The 17,505-nt window shown below is 47.1% G+C and overlaps 1 protein-coding gene across 3 annotated transcripts in view; it reads right to left on the reverse strand.

Moving 5' to 3' along the window:
* The window catches only part of SAMD4B (sterile alpha motif domain containing 4B), a 41,914-nt gene that overhangs the window by 17,574 nt on the left and 6,835 nt on the right, over window positions 1-17,505 (reverse strand). For all 3 annotated transcript variants that reach the window (XM_042920521.1, XM_042920518.1, XM_042920519.1), the window contains 2 exons: window positions 10,254-10,656; window positions 673-1,143 (listed from right to left, as the gene is read on the reverse strand). In XM_042920521.1, the coding sequence (XP_042776455.1) occupies window positions 673-1,143; window positions 10,254-10,449 (667 nt within the window). In that variant the 5' untranslated portion in view covers window positions 10,450-10,656. Of the gene's footprint in view, window positions 1-672; window positions 1,144-10,253; window positions 10,657-17,505 lie in introns of those variants that run through there.

Raw genomic sequence — 17,505 nt, forward strand, 5'->3', positions numbered from 1 at the left:
AAAAGTGCTCACAGCACAGTCAATGCTCAACACTACCTACCGTTACTACTACCATATAGAGTGAATTACATCTTATATATAAACAGGCTTACAAACACAGATTTCTCAGAAACGATGCTATTAGCTGAAACCACATCCACAAATCCACCATGTCTAAGCTGGAATGGACCTTAGATTTTGGCCATTAGCTCAATACTTTCAGAGGCCAAGCAGGTGTCAGACATGCCCAAAGGGAGGTGGTGGGGCCAGAGGCCAACTGGGGTACATGTGCAGGGTCTGAAGGGGGTGGACAATATTTAATCCTTCAACCCCATCTTACTGCTGCTATAGGAATACAAGCCTTGAGTTTTCAGATTTTTTTTTTTTTTTTCCCTTTTTAAGAGAAGCTGAAATCTGGAGTTTTAGGGGAAAATTCTCAATTTCTTATGTCACCAAATTTATTTTAAAGCATAAGACAAAACCAAAGTTTCAATGTGTTTGGGCTCAACAAAACAAGTCTGTAGGTCAGATATGGCTTCTGGAATGTCAGTTCACAACCTCTGCACTGCCTCATAAAGCTGAGGCCCAGATAAGTTATGAGACTTGCCCAGGACCAAAGAGCAAGTAAAGAGAGAGAGCCCAGTTTGACCTTTTTCAAGTAGGTATGGCCTCCTGGGACCCCCACTCCCTCACCTGTGTTCGCATTGCTCCCAATACTGTTGATGGCTGGCGGCACTGAGCTGGATGGGTGGAAGGGCACGTGTCCATTTTCCCGGGGTGGTTTGTCCTGCCAGCCTGGCCCTGCCTCCCCAGGGCCCAGCTCTGCAGGGCCCCCCCATTCATCTGAGCCTTGGCGTGAGTGGTAGGTAGGCTCAGGCCGGGTGCGGAAGCCGCTGGCCAGCCGCTCTTCCAGGTGGCTCAGCCAGAGGGCCAGTGCATTGCGGTCCTCCAGTGTGGTGGCCGGGTGGATGAGGGCGTAAGAGAGCAGCTGGCGGCTCTCCTCGATGAAGGCATTGCTCTCGATCGAGTAGGCCAGCACCTTCTGCAGCAGTCTCATGTACTCCGACTTGGCCTCCGTGTTGCCTGGCTGAAGCAGGGGCAGGTGGGACAGCAGGAGGGATACCACCTTCTCTTTGGACTCCTGCTGCCACTGGCTGACGATGGCTACAGAGGGAACAAAAGGGAATGTCAGAGAAGCCAGGGTAGGGGACTCCCTCAGCCTGCTCCCTCGGCTCCAATCTCCTTTCCCTTCTCCCTTCATGACCCCTTGACCTCTGAGCTTGTCCTTCATACAGGTGAGACCAAATGCACTCACCCTACTTCCAGAGTAATTTTTCCTGGTTCCAACACTCCTACTCTCCAATACCTGCTGTGGCCCCCCAATCAGCCAAACTTGCTACTCTGGAATCTGAGCTCCTCCTGCTGTCCCCAGGCCTGCCCTTCTCGTTGTATCCCTGTTCTTTATCTCCATGGCCTCTATCTCCTTTCCCCTATCAGAAGAGCCTCCTCCCTGACAGTGGATGACAATGGAATACGATGGTTAAAAGTCTGGGCTCTGGAATCAGACAGTTTGGACTCCAACTTACTAGCTAGATCTTGGGCAAGTCATCTTGAACCTCACTGCACGCAGATTTCCTAACCTGAACAGTTTTGGGGATAATTACAGTACCCAATTCACAGTGTTCCTCTGAGATCCAATAAGCTAATAAAGAATGGAAAGTGGCCAGGCATATAAAAGAATGTATTTACTAAATGCTTGCTGTTTAAGTGGTAGAGACCAGCCTCTAGATTTTCCTCTTCCAATTGGTCCCATTCACGCAGACGGATTTGTCTTCTCAAAAGCACACCAAATGTCATGTTCCTGACCAGGAGCTTCCAATGGCAACCAACAGACTCACGTTCAGGAACTCCTAGCCAACAGCACCTTCATTTTTAGGGCACTCGCCACCTCCTATTCCTCCAGATAAAGATGTGGGATACCCCCACATTCCCCGGGGCTCTCTCCACATCACATGCATCCAAGTTTCCACACTTACACTGAGATCCAAGGCTTGAACCTACAATAATATCTTTCCTCCCATTTGAATTCTGTCTTTTAACGGACTGCCTAAACCTGCCCTCCTCCAGGAAGCCTCACTGGCCAGTCCATGCCACAGTGATCATCTGGTGACATCTCCTTCCCATCCCACAGTGTGAGGGCCTAGATCTGTCTCATGGAGATGAGCCAGGTTTCCCCTTTTGACCCAGAAGGTCACTCCCTAAGTAATAAGGCCCCAGACCAGCCACATAAAGGCGGCCTTGGAAAAGAGCTATTACAGGTCTTCCTTGAAAACCTTGTTACCACTTCTGTGACTAGCTCAATGGACTGCAGGATGGGAGAAAATGCTACAGGGCAAAGGAAACACTTAACATCTGTAGCCCTAAGAAAATGAATCATACACAACTCCCAACTCACCATATAACCGCACATTCTCTTGGCCTGGGACTCTCTGCTCTAAGCTGCCTAAAGAACCTCTGTTTAAGTGCCCAGGGATTCATCTATTCATTCAGAGTCATCAATTCCTGCTATGCCCATAGTACTGGCCAAAATAGAACAGTAATACTACACAATAATAATGATAATGAATAGCATTTATTGAGCACTTACTATATTCCAGACACTATGCTAAGAACCTCACCTCAACTCTTTTTAACATTGCCATCTTATGTCTGCCCCTCCCCCGCTCATGCTCTTTCTCTCTCTCAAATATAAACAAACATTAAAAAAAATTAAAAAACAAAAAAAGGGGCACCTGGGTGGCTCAGTCAGTTAAGCGTCTGACTTCGGCTCAGGTCATGATCTCGCAGTTTGTGAGTTCGAGGCCCACATCAAGCTCTGTGCTGACAGCTCAGAGCCTAGAGCCTGCTTCAGATTCTAGTCTCCCTCTCTCTCTGCCCCTCCCCTGCTCATGCTCTGTCTTTCTCTCTCTTTCTCTCAAATATAAATAAACATTAAACAAACAAAAAACATTGCCATCTTATGGATGAGGGACTAAATTTCAGGAGGTGGAATCACTTTCCCAAACAGACAGAGCCAAGATCTGAGCCCAGGTCTGTCAGCTTCCAGAACTGGGAGAAACGTTTACCAACAACACTATACTAGTTCTTCAATGCCAAATCTCTTGTTCTCCACCCCCTTCCCCCTCCGCCATCCTTGGCTTTCCTGATCTCATGCAGGACCTACCACTCAAGGCTAGGAAACCTTGTTGAACCAGCTTCCCATGACTACAAGGCTGTCTCTTAGGTCATCTCCATATCTAAGGATGTTTCCAAGGTGGGACAGGCCTTCCTGACTTGAGGAAGCCTTCACTTTTCCCACCCTCCCACCTCCACATGGCACTAGATCATATAGGAATGAATACCCTGGTACCCCATTCCCCTGGCTTAATCCCTGAGTTTTTGGCTCTTGATGAGAAGAAATAGCGTGATGAAGATTAAGGACAGAAAGTCAAAGACTTATATCCCAGCTGTGTTATGCAGTTGCCTGGGCAATACATTTCCTCCTCTGGAAAGGAGGGATTACAGGTCTGCTGAGAGGATTTAGGGAGACAGTGCATGTAAAGCACCTGACAGAGTCTGCCCACAGTAAGCACTCAGTATGACTCAGTGATTGGTGTTTTTCTCCCTTCTCCTCCAACAGTCAGCCTACTCCTTCCAGCCCTACCCTGACGTTCTCAATCGCTGTTGTTTAGGCCTTACAGAGTAGCCAGAGGCATCTGGGACAGAGAGAAGCCTTGTCTAGTCCCTCCCCCACCCCAGGATACTGCCAGGACCCCAGGGCTAAGGGACACAGCTTCTCCTCTGGTACTGCCAGGGGACGTGACAGAACAGCCCCAAGGGTTGGGCTCAATGAAGGACCTTGTTCTACCATGGAGAAAGGAGAGAGTGGTTTTGGACGACTGGAGGCTGACCCTGGGGAAATGTGTGCTCATGTGTCTGTGTAGCGGTGTGGTGGGGAGGGCGGGCCTCCCATGACTGGGAAGCATCAGTGAGCACTGGATCTGGTCCAAGGAATTTGCGCAGCCTCAGGCCCCTTGGGGTGAGCCCAGCTGGGGCTGCAGATGACGGGTGGGGATGAAACTTCGTTTCCTGCTCAGATCAGAAAAGTCTGGCCCAGAGTTGGGGCACAGTGGGGGCCCAATGAATACCTGCAGAATTGAACCCAGATGGTCTCCTAGAAGGTAGTGGTGTCTATGTGTGTATAGCGTGCCCTCTCGAGGATCCCCTGACCTCAGGTGACCCTGTTTCATATCCTAGCAGAGTATACTGAGTAAGGGCACAAGTTCAACAGGCAAACTTGTCTGGATTCAAAATCTACCTCTGCTTCTATGAGCTAGGTCAACATATTTGTGGGCCAGTCCTTTAACCTCTCGGAGCCTGGTCTCCTTTTCTGTACAGTGGGGGTAGTAAAAGCCACTATGTCACAGGGTTGTTGTAAAGGTTCAATGAGACAATCATGCAAAGCACCTGACATGTGTTAAGTACTCCTGTCATTTTAAATGTTATTGTCATCGCTTTTGGTTGAAGATCTAGAGCCCACGCTGTTTCAGGGCTGTGGGGAGCAAGTAATATGGGAGGGCACATCTGGGACTCCCCCTTAAGATTCCCAACAGGGGTGGGGGATTTCGTGCAGTTATTTACCAAAAACAGACATATCTCTGGTTCCTCTGAGCTAGACGTACAACAAGCAATGATGAAATTCTGGAGGTGGGCGGATGGGGGAGGGGGCTGGGAATGCCATGATGCCAATGGCTGCTTCTCACCAAGCTGCAAACCTGGATTCTGCAGGCACGGAGAGGACCAGAGACACTGTGCATGAGTACCCTCCTTGGCCAGGTGACCAGAACTAAATAGGTCATGACCCTGGGTCCTGGCAAATCATAGGAGCCAAATATATCTTGGAGACTGCCACAGAGCAAATCCATTTTTACGTGCTGGGCTGTTGCAATAATCGTGGCAGCCTCAGGCACTAGTCACAGGGGCTGGGGTTTGGCTGCAAACATGCCCTTCTCTATCTCACCCCAGCTCACACAAACATGGGGGAGGGCCAGGGGGCTCACATTTTTGTTTGATGAACTGTGTCAGTAGAGCTTTAAAGGGAGGGTGGAGGCATGAGAGTTGAGCTCTGGTGACTCATTCAGCCACGGCCCCCTCCTGACCTCAGTTTCCCCACCCAGATTCAGTAAGCCAGATAGGGAGGAGCTTAAACCTGCTGGATACAGGGACTCTGACTCAGAGGACAGGAGGAGGAAAGAAATGCAGGAAATGTGGCCTAGGAAGCTGAAGGACCTGGGAGGGAAGGGGATTTCAGCTTCTCTGGCTCTATTCTTTTGGTCCAAGTCAGCATCAGGAGGAAAGAGAGGACTAGCATTACTGTTACAGCTCCAAACAGGCAGGGAAGACAGCACTGGGAGAAGCAACAGGGATGACAACAAGGGGTAACCTGGGGCCTCTCTTTCCTGTTCCACAGACCCTTAGGGTATTGCTTTTCTGTTCCTGGGTATTGTTTCAGATTCTGCTTCTATGAAACCAATGCTGGCTGCCTGGGTTTGGGGGACTTCCTTAAACCCTCCCAACTGCTTGAGAGGAAGAGCCCAGACCAGATTCCCCTTCTACAGCCCCAACTCCCCACTCCCAGCAGGCCACCACCTTCCTGGTCAGTATCAGCGTCAGTATCAAGACAAGTGGTTCTCCACTGGATGCACGCAAGAGCCAACTAGGGAGCTTAAAAAATATTAGACTCGCTGGGGATAGGACCCAGGCCTCAGATTATTTTTATAGAGTCCCTGAGTGATTCTGACATGAAGCCAGGGTTGGGACTCACTTGCCTAGATCAAGCCGTCTGTACTCCCTGCCTTTTTTTTTTTTTAAAGTTTATTTTATTTGAGAGGGAGGGAGAGAAAGAGTGTGCAACATGCAATGAGCAGGAGAGGGGCAGAGAGAGAGAGAGAATCCCAAGTAGGCTCTGTGCTGTGCTGTCAGCACAGAGCCTGATGCAAGCCTCAATCACACAAACTGTGAGATCATAACCTGAGCCGAAATCCAGAGTCAGATGCTTATCGAACTAGCCACCAGGTGTCCTATCTGCCCATTTCTTTCTTTCCTTCCTTCCTCCCTCCGCCCCTCCCCCACTTTTTTCTTTTCAAAAGAGAGTGAGCGCAGGGGAGAGGGGCAGAGAGAGAGAAAGAGAGAATCTTAATCAGGCTGTACACTAAGTGTGGAGCCTGACACAGGGCTCGATCCCACAACCCTGGGATCATGACCTGAGCCAAAATCAAGAGTTGGAACACTCAACTGACTGAGTCACCCAGGCACCCCCATCTCATAAAATATTAAGAGCTATTCCTTTAGAAAAATGTGCTGAGCCCCCAAAGTTATATGCTTGGCTGTGGCTCTACCTTCTTTGGTACATTATTTCAGAGCCCAAGAGGCACTTGGAGAGTATCTAGAACAACCCTCTCACTGTCCAGATATGGATCCTCAGGCTCAAGAGGGGTGGAACTGGTCCAATGCACAAGAGGTTTTAGTGGCAGAGTTGGATCTAGAACTCCTGGATGTTCTGATTCCTATTCTCGTGTCCTGTAACAAATGAATCATCCAGCAGAGCATCATCTCTCAAACTGTCTAGTCAGCAGAAGAACTTGTATACGTGTTCCCAGGCCCATCCCCTCAGGATTCTGATTTCAGGGGTGGAGTCAGGGTTGGGGGGGTGGGGAGGCTGGATTTTAAGAGTCACTTCCCTCCCACCAGGTGATGTGGACAATGACGCAAGTTTGGGAAACACAAGGGAATGGGAAGCCCATAACAAACAAGGGAAGAGATAAAGTCAGAGGGTGCACAGTTCCTCCCACAAAGTAGGCCTCTAGGCCCAGGAAGAAGCTACTTCCTTCACAAATAAGGCAAGGGGGCTGTTCTACTTGAGGGAGGGACCGAGACAGGAGACACAGGCCTCCTTAGTCTTGGAGCCCCCATGTATATTATTATTATTATTATTATTATTATTATTATTATTTTAATGTTTATTTATTTTTGAGAGAGAGCAAGCAAGTGTGCACGCAAGCAGTGCAGGGGCAAAGAGAGGTGGGCAGAGGATCCAAAGCAGGCTCTGTGCTGACACCAGTGAGCCCAGTGTGGGGCCTGAACTCAGAAACTCCAAGATCATGACCTGAGCTGAAGTCGGATGCTCAACGACTGAGCCACCCAGGTGCCCAGGAGTCCCCATGTCCATTAAGAGTCATTTAACGGTCTGTAGAATTTGCCTCTGTGACCACTTCTCTCTCTAGTCATGCTCTGCTCTAGTCCTGGCAGGTTTCCTGCTGACTCTGATATACACCATAGCCCTTCTAAGTTTTCCCTACCTCTCCATCTAAGTACCAGCTTGTTATATATTCTCGCCATCTGACCTGGGGCTGCGGCTGAAGACCTTGATTCCTATTTTCATTCATCAGTGAATTCGTTCCACATCAATTCTCAACCCTGGCTAGGCATTACCCCCAAATCCCAGTGCAAACCATCTGGGATGAGCATCAGGTTCTTGGTATAAAGGGTGCCGTGTCTTTTTAAGGCGATGTGGTAACAAGGCATCTTTCACATCCACATCACTTCAAACTAGCAGTTCCACAGAATTCTAGGAATTTATCTTAGAGATGCTTAAAGGGTACTCATCGCAGCACTGTTTGTATGAGCGAGACCAAACAGACCATAAAGTAGAGCCTACTGGTCAGGAGCAAGAGCTCTAAAATCAAATTCCAGTTCCACCTGTGACCAGTGGTATGACCCAGGGCAAGTCACTAAACCTCTCCAGACCTCAGTCTACTCATCTATAAAATGAGGGAACAGTAAGACTACCTTACAGAGCTGTTGTGAAGACTAAATGAGTAATAAACGTAAAGAATTGTTTGATTCCCAGGTAGGCCTCTATAAATACCTATTCTTCCTATTATGCAGCCATTAACAATGAGGCATATACATGTGTGCTGAATATGAAATGATCTTCAAATTACACTGTTAAATGAAATTGGTTAATATACACAGTGTTCTACTCCATATATTAAAATGATCTGGGCGCCTGGGTGGCTCAGCTGGTTAAGCAGCCAACTCTTGGTTTCAGGGCTTTGCGCCGACAGCGTGGAGCCTGCTTAGGATTCTCCCTCTCCCTCTCCCTCTCTCTGCCCCTTCCCTTACACATGCTCTTTCTCTCTCAAAATAAATAACTAAATAAACTTAAAAAAAAAAAAGATCAAAACAGGGGTGCCTGGGTGGCTCAGTCAGTTAAGCATCCAACTTCAGCTCAGGTCATGATCTCCAGGCTCGTGGGTTCGAGCCCCATGTCAGGCTCTGTGCTGACAGCTCAGAGCCTGGAGCCTGCTTCGGATTCTGTGTGTCCCTCTCTTTCTGCCCCTCCCAAACTCGTACTCTCTCTCTCTCAAAAACAAATAAAACATTAAAACATTTTAAAGAAATGATCAAAATAATGAAAAAGCTGAAGGGAGACTATGTGCATACTCATACATCACAGAATCTCTCACAAAACATACACCAATTGGGAAGATGGAAGTATGGAAGGGAGGAGATCTCACTTTTTACTTTTCATAGGGTTTGATTTTACAAGTTTTGAAAACAAATGCAAAAATTAAACACGCTCTAATAAATAGAATAAACACCACTGGTGATTCTGAGATACAGACAAGATTGGTACTTAGTGCTCATCCAACTGCCTTCACAGGATGGGGTGGCAGGGAAGTGTGACAAAGCTACATAAGAAAACGGCCTGTCCCACAGGAGCCCTACTTGGGGGCACAGCCATACCACAACCAAGAACTCCTGCCACCGATGTCAGAGCAGAGATGAGCCCTCCCTGGTGTGGAGGAGTGTGAGGCTGCTGAGCTCTGAGCCTGCTGTAGTCTTGCTAGATTCTTGCTCTCACTGTCTGCCAGACTGGGACTTAAAGCCGGTGTGAGTCCTGGCCCGAGGAGCCACCTCACCCTATAACCATGGTGCTTCTCTGACTTATACGTAAATATTCGGAAAAATAAAGGGGATTGTTACGAAGGCAATGGGCCTGGGGAGATGAGGGAAGCCAGGCAACTCTGTGGCTCCTAGCAGCCCATGTGGATTTCCTTACCTATGAAATGGGGAAAATAACAGTACCAATTTCATGGGGTTGTGAGGACTAAATGAGTTATTCACAATAAAAACAATTGACATTTACTGAGTGTTTACTACATGCCAGGCACTGTTCTCAAAGCTCACAATGACCCTAAGATGTAAGCATAGTTACTATCTTGGTTTTAGAGAGGAAGAAACCAAGACTCAGAAAGTTACTTTGTTATATTGCAAATGACAGACCTGGGATCTAACCCTAGACAGTCTGACCCTAGAGACACTAAAAAACACTGCTTTCCAAGTTAGTATATAAGTACAGCCAGTACTTGGTGTGTTGTAAGGGCTTAATGTGAGCTATTATTATGGGGGAGAAGGTGGGAAGGGTTTGGATGCACTGACACGGAGCCCCTGCGTCCCCTTTCCAGTTAGCTTCAAGTACGCACGAAATGTCCTCTTCTCTGGCCTCCATCTCTCTCACCCATCACTGAGGTCAACAGCTCTCCATCCCGCCCTGTGGAAGCCTACAGGCCAGAATGGCTTCAGCAGTGTGCCCTGAGAGCGTTCTCTGGCCTGACTCCTGTCTATGACTGGAGCCCCTGAGAGAGTTCTAGAGAAGCCTGGCTCACCAGGCTCCTGGTACACACTCTACTGAGTGCTTAGGGAACTGATACGGACTATACCTAAATTCAAAATTCTCTTGAAGCTATTTATGCCTTAAGTCCAACCTACCTTTGTGCCTACAGAACAGTTTAAGATTACTTGTGAATTTCTAAAATTCTCTCCTAGCTCTGGTGTCCCAGAGCTTGAGAAATGACTTATTTGTTCAGCTTCCAATCCACTTTCATAAGTAATGACCTTAGTCCCTTCCTCTCAGTCGCCCAGACAAGCCACCCTACATAGCTCTTCCTCTGCTATAGGTTGTTTCCAGTTTGCACTGCCATCCGCCAGTAGCCCCTCATTTCATGCCTGAGGATATCTGGCAACAAAGCCCCAGGAGACTAATGATGATGACTTGGGAGGTCAGGGACTCCCCCTCCACCAACAAGCTGAGAACCCACATTTCTCAGCACATTGTGGGGTGGGCCTCCTCAGCCCTCCGATATCTGCTCCTGTTCCGGGTGGAGACTCACCGGCACTGTTGGCCTCCGACTCTAGCAGGTGGATGTCATTGCAGTCCGCCAGCGAGTGCTCCAGGCAGAGCTGCAGGAACCGGGCCTGGGTGCGAGTGACCCGCTTCAGAAGTGATAGCAGGGCCACCGTCTGCTCACACTCATTCCAGCCCTTGAACCAGCCAGCGAGGATGCCCACCTGGTCGCGGAACATCATGGTGCCGGGCCTGGGGCCAGGGTGGGGGGGACGGCGGTGGCGAGGGCCAGCGCCGTCACATGGTCTCGGCTCAGAGCTCCTGTTACCTCTCCCCTGAGGGCCAGGGCTTGAGGACGTTCCCTGGCGTGGTGGCAACGGGTGGTAGGGGGAGGAGGAAACCTGCTCACATCGGGGGAGGTCTTGGTCCAGCCACACCTCTCCAGGCTCCTAGAAAAGGAAGGAAGGTGGTCAGACAGAATGAAAGGGCTGGAACTGGTCTGGTGAATGCAGGTTGAGAGGGTAAGGAGGCTTTATGCCTTCCTCTCCTAGGGTGTCTGCTCTGCTGAGCTCCTGGGAGAAAGAGGAAGCCAACACCAGACACTAAACCAACTTTCCCACCAATCTCCAGATGTAGAAAAAACACCTGATTGGGACTCAGCAAGACTAAGGAGAAGAGGTTGCCCCTCAGTCCTAGCTATCAAAGGGCCAAAGGAAGCAGAATTAAGTTGGTAGGATTTTCCAGCAATGGGAAATAGGAGAGGCTGCACACTACAGGGAAAGATCTGAATTAATGGAAACCTGGCCTTATGTGACATGTGACCCCCAGCACATGCCCTGACCTACCTCTTCTGAGAGTGGGAAAGAGTGGTTGCTCACCTGCTAAGAGGACTCCATGGAGTTTATGTATGTCAATCTAAGACTCAATAAAGCTAGGATGTGAGTGGGTGGTGACCTCAGTGGAGATCTCGAGTATGCAGATAGCTAAGTGATCAGTAACTGCCTGGGTGCCCAAAGGTAGGGGCATGGACAAAGGCTTTTTCAAAGATTTGGGGGAATCTTACCTCCTTCAACCCAGCTCTGCCACTCTGGAAAAGGTGCAGCTCTGATCTCTAAGATCCCACTCATCTCTGCTCTGAGGTGAGTCTCCCCCAGACCTCTTCTTCATTCCTCTGAAGGCTACTCCTGACCCAAGTCCCCTGGCTTCCAAAGATGCCTGTCATCCAGACTCCTAAGAGCACGGAGGATGCCAACTTGAGAAGGGTCACATCCAAAGTAAAAAACTCCCAAGCTAGAAAGTGTTCAAATTCCTCTCTTGGATGGGAACGACACAGGAGCTGTGTTAACTGGGCAGACAACAGGACTATTCTTCAGTGGACTGATTTCTGGACACTACTCTGAAGCCTTTTTTTAAGTGTCTCGAGCTCCAGGTCTCTACTCGCATTTCCTGGTCTGTCCCACAACCAGTGCCTTGGCTCTATCCCCAAACCACATTTGGCTCCACGGACTGAGAACTCCACACAAAGACCCACTGAACTTGCTGGGCTCATGTCTTGCCACCTCCCTGAACTTCCATCCTCTTGCTGAAGAGCGCTGTGAGGTGCATCTGACAACGGCTATGACTCACCTGGCAGATCCTCTCTGGGACACCTGAACAAAGCAAACTGACCCAGATGTCAATCCCTTTGCATATAAGGGCAAGTGTAGGGGAAAACGAAATCTTTTTAAGTTTATTTACTTTTTTGATTAATCTCTACACCCAACGCGGGGCTTGAACTCAAGACTGTGAGATCGAGTTGCATGCTCTTCTAACTGAGCCAGCCAGGTGCCCCAGAAATCTTTTTATTATTTTTTATTTTTTTAAATTTATTTTGAGAGAGAGAGATGGAAAGAGAGAGTGAGCATGCATGTGCAGAGTAGGGGCTGAGAGAAAGGGAGAGAGAATCCCAGGCAGGCTAGGCTCCCGCAGCACAGAGTCCAATGCGGGGCTCGATCTCACAAACTGCGAGATCATGACCTGAGCTGAAATCAAGAGTTGGACGCTTAACAGACTGAGACACCCAGGCGCGCCAAGACATCTTTAAAAAGGAATCAAATGTTGCTCCTGGCTTAAAATCCTCCAATGATTTCCTAAACTAAACCTAAACTAAAACTGAATGGATCTTGGTCTACAGGTCCCTGGAAGACTCCTGTGGCCTCTCCAATTTCATCTGGTACAAGTTTTCTATTCACTAGAACTCTTTCTTCAGACCTATTTATGGTTGGCCCCTACTTGTCACTCAGGTCTCAGCTCAATGTTACTTCCTCAGAGAGAGCTTCCCTGACTATCGGATTTAAGGGGTCTGTCACACTATTTAGGCTATTTCTGCTATATAATTTGACACCCTCAGATATTATTTATGTTTGTTATTTCTCTTTCCACCAAAAAGCAAGCTATATGGTTACCCAGTGCCCAGAATGGTGACTGGCATACAGACGGTTTTCAGTATGTATTTGCTGAAAGAATGAATAAATAAGGTGAGCATGGAAGCCACAATTGGGATTTCTACAGCCCCGGAGAAGATGACAGAAGGAATGGCCCATAGGATGGGAAACAGACTTGGAAACTCTGTCCTAAGAGAAGTTTGAAGGCACTGAGGAAATTTCCCCGGTGGAAGAGAAGACTTAGAAGGAATGATATAGCTGACTTTGAATATCTGAAGGGGTAGCACACAGGAGAGGAATTAGATTTGTTCTTTTACTCCAGAGGAGAACCAGGGTGGATGGCTCTAAGTGAGAGGGGACACGGGAAATGTTGAGAGTCAAGAAAATTCAGTTCTAGTCTTGCCCTAGACACTGATTCACTTTGACCTGGAGCTAGTCCGCTTCCCTTCTCTACAATGTGTAAGATAAGGAGTCAGACTGGATCAGACACGACAAATGGGTTTTACCTCACAGGCTAACTCCCAACGACTGGTAGTGGCTGGTTGGGGCACTATGGTGTGAAGGATCCAGAAGAAATGAAGCAACAGGAGTATCCATCAAAGGGCAAGGATTAATCAACTGGGGCACACCTCATACAAAGAGATATTACATAGCTATTAAAAACATGCTTGATTCTGATAGCATACAAAAAACATAGCACGTTTACATCTATATATAGTGTTTGATCTTTCGCCACCAACCTGCAGGGCTGATCATAAGCTCCATGGTAATACATACAATACAATGCCATTTTCATAAAAAGAAGATAAAAAGCCATACAAAAATCCTTACACACCTCATTATATCTACATGTGTATGTGTATAGAGAAATGTGTATAAAGACACACCCTAGGCCGTTCGCATTGGTTTACCTCGGAGAGGAGGAATTATTAACAGTCTCTTTATGTAACTTTGTAGCACGTCACTAGTTGCAAGTAAACACGTATTACTTCTATAATTTTTAAAGAATTAAAAAAAAATTTTTTTTTAAGGCTGCATTCTACTATCTGGCTCAGTGAGAAAGAATACTGTGACTGATTATCAATGTTTGCCCTGGATGCAGGATGGATGAGTGGTAGTTCACATGCCTGAAAAATCAGTTTCTCTTCCTACCTCCAACATTTTGTGGATTTCAGCCCTAAGGAGACAGCATCTGCCTTAACATAAGGAAGAATTTTAAAATAATATATCTATCCAAGAATGGAACTGGCTGCCACGTGAGGAGGTAATAGCTCCCTGGCTGCTGGAAGTGGTCAAGTGGAGGCTACATGAACATCCCTTGGGAGTGGGAGGGATTCCTTCACTGGGTGGCAACTCATAGGATAGAAGGACATGTTACTATTTCAGACAGAACATTTGTGACGAGAGGTTTGATATGCCAACAACATGTACGGCAAAAAGATGACCAAATCCACAAAGAGACCAAAGTTGTGCACACTCTTTCCCATAAACTTTTTCTGGGTTGTTAGTTTTCCAAAGCAACAGCACTGTGCTTCCCAAATAAGCTGACGACCAGAATCTTCTCCCAAGCCAAATGCTATAAGCAAAGGTTTGGGACAGAGCGGGGTCTCAAATATGACACTTATTAAGTCCAGGTTTTGAATGAAGCAGGCTGGGGAGGACTATGGTGAGGTAGAAAGCACATACCCTATCTAAAGGGAGAAGTCATGATTTTAGCTCTGATCAACTGCTACCATGTGGGAATGTGGGTCCAGTGTTGTTAGGTTTTAGATTTTTTTTTTTTTTAAGGGGAACCGAAAATCTGGATTTTTAAATAAAATTTCCCCTATTTTTAAATATTGGAAACTAATTCACATTAAAATAGCAACAGTGAACCACCATGAGGAACAAACAAAGCACGTGGCCTGCAGTCCTTGGACCAGATGGACACACACTGGGAAAAGACCAGAAGTCTGTGAACTGTCCTTCCCTCAGGCCTCTCTGGTTTATACCTTCAAGCTGCCCAGTTGTTCAGGGAACATGACTGGCAGAGAGGATCTAGTGCCCAACAATGGCTGTGACAGTCCTCAGTAAACACTGGGGGCTTCAGAGAAACAAACAGTTGCTTTTAGGACAGGAGAAGGATGCTGGGTATTTGTTCTGGATGGTGACTAGAGAGGAGAGTGATATGGCTTCTTCCGTCAAAGGGCCAGAGGTCCCCGGCTACCTCTTTTCCTGGGTGGTTGGCAGCAATGAGAAGGGGAGACCTCGGTTAGTGACATGGGCCAGGAAAGAGGCATCACGCTGACTATTCCAAGGCACCTTACACTGTGAGGGATTTTGGTGGATCTGCTGCCAACCATCCATGCCCATCTTCTGATACCAGCCCCTGAGTTCCCTTTGGAAAATTAACTGTCTTCCTTGGCTCCAGAAGTAGACATGGCAAGTCCACTGGTCAAGGAAAGTCTTCACTGGACTTCTGCTGGAACCATTGAGGAAAAGAAGTTCTCCATTGGGGTTGCTGAGATTATACATCTCCTGATGTTACTGGCTGCCCCTTCGGCTACCTCAGTGAGAGTCTGCCTCAGAATGAAGCCAACACAGATGAAAGCAGAGTCAAGAGATGAGGGGACAAAGAGGGAGACCTGTTCACATCTGAAGATCTGGATCCAACCTAGTCAGACTGAAGCCACCTCACTCCAGACTTTTCAGTTATATGGACCAATAAATTCCTTTTGGGCTGATGCCAATTTGTGTTTCTATCACTTGAAGTTGGAAGAGCCTTGACTGCTCCCATACAAAAACAGAATTCACCACTGCTCTGATCTCTTTGTCTTTGTGCGACAAAAAAAATGACTCCCTGCCTTTGAGGAAAGACACTAGAGGGGAATTCCAACGGAAAAGTTCTCAAACAGCCCAACTTACTGCTGTCATATTTGCTCTCTAAGGGACCAAGTAAGCTTCTGTGGAAGCATCTACCAATCCTGGAGGGTGGAAAATAAAGCCAACATTGGCTAAGAGGTTTTAGGAAAAATTACTCACTAGGCTCCCTTCATTGGCTTCAAACAAGAAGCAGCCCACAGATAGGAGGTGCCTCTGGAGCCAGCTCTCCTCACTTGGAACCAGCACCGTGGAGTCAGATGTAGCTGAAAACGGGGCTCTCCTGCTGACACTTACTTGCTGTGTTGACCTTTGGCAGGTAACTCAGTTTCTTCCTCAGTGAGGCTGGTTATAAGAATGAGGTGAAACAATGTACGTAAAAATACCTACCATGATGCTTGGCATGTCTTCATATACCATATACCGTGTCATGTGCCAGGCCCTATGCGAACAGCTTTCTGTGGGTGAGTTCATTTAATTCTGAAAATAATACATACGCTATACCTTACACATATACGTGACATACGCGTATATTACACGCACACATGCACATATACATGTATAACACTATTCTCATTTTATAAATGAAGAAACTGACACACAGAAAAGGTTAAGTCACTTGTCCAAGGCTACACACAGCTAAGCTGAGATTTTCAAGGCCAAACAGTCTGGTTTTAGAACCCTTGCTTGTTCCTAAGAATATTATAGCCTCCTGTAAATTCCCTTCCATTGCCTAGAAAAGTTGGGTAACAGGTACACCCATTAATGCCAACATCTCTGGATGAATAAGGGGGTTCTATTAGCCTTCCTACCCATTCCTAGCCCTTCTACAGCACACGCCTAGGCCTTTGAGAAACTCATACTTCATGAACAAGGTAATAGGTTAGTTACCTAAGATTAACTCACCATCCTGACCTGAGCAAGAACAAGAGAATGTCAGATGCCAAGGGAGCTCAACTTCTCTTTTGTAAAAACTAACCATTATTTTCCGAAACTCCTGAAATATGTACACAAAATATGCATACTATTGCCTCAGCTAAGAATGAGGCTTTTGTATGAACAGTCCTGGGGAAGGGAGGGAGAGGAGTGGAGAAGTCAGGGGGGCCTCCCGGAAGATAAGCATAGCCTAGGAAGCTGTGGGAAACCCTGGAGTAGAGAAGCTGGTTCCCTCTCCCCTTGCCCCCATGTATTGCTCCCTTTCACTCATCCCATGCTTATAGGTGTTGACCCTTCCCCACTAAAACTCTATCTTTAGCTCTTCCCTTTCTCTATACTTGTATCCTCTCACTTGGATGTAATCAACTCCTATAGATTCAACTATCATCTCTCTGTGGACAACAAAGAATTTCTTAAGTCATCTTTGACTCCTTTTTCTTCCATACGTTCTAGTCATCTGGTCTCGATAATTCTTTTTTCTTAACGTTGGCTAAACATGCTATCCTTTTTCTTTCCCAAAACTCAAGTGGCTCTGGGACCAGACTGTCTGGGTTGGAAACAGAATCCTTCCACTTACTACCTGTGTAACTTTGGGCAAATGATTTCACCATGCTGTGTCTGTTTTCATTTGTAAAATGGTTTTAATAACACTACCGACTTTCATAGAGTTGTTAGCTATTATCATCATCTTGTCACCAATCCCATCAAGTCCTGTTTTCTCTATACACCAAACATATCTATTTCTCTTATTTTTTACTACCATCACCATATTCAAGTCACTATCCTTTCTCATCTGGACCAATGTAATGCCTCCTAATCCACCTCCTGCTTCCATTCTTACCCTTGTTCTCCTTGCAGAAACCAGTGAACATTCTTAAACAAACAAAAAAACCCAAAAAACAAAAAAAATCCAATCATGTCACTGTCTTGCTTTAAAAACCCTTTAACAGGGGCGCCTGGGTGGCTCAGTTGGTTGAGCATCTGACTTAGGCTCAGGTCATGATCTCGCAGTCTGTGAGTTCGAGCCCTGCGTTGGGCTCTGTGCTGACAGCTCAGAGCCTGGAGCCTGCTTCAGATTCT

Source organism: Panthera leo, chromosome E2 (assembly GCF_018350215.1).
Source record: "Panthera leo isolate Ple1 chromosome E2, P.leo_Ple1_pat1.1, whole genome shotgun sequence".
Lineage (NCBI taxonomy): Eukaryota > Metazoa > Chordata > Mammalia > Carnivora > Felidae > Panthera > Panthera leo.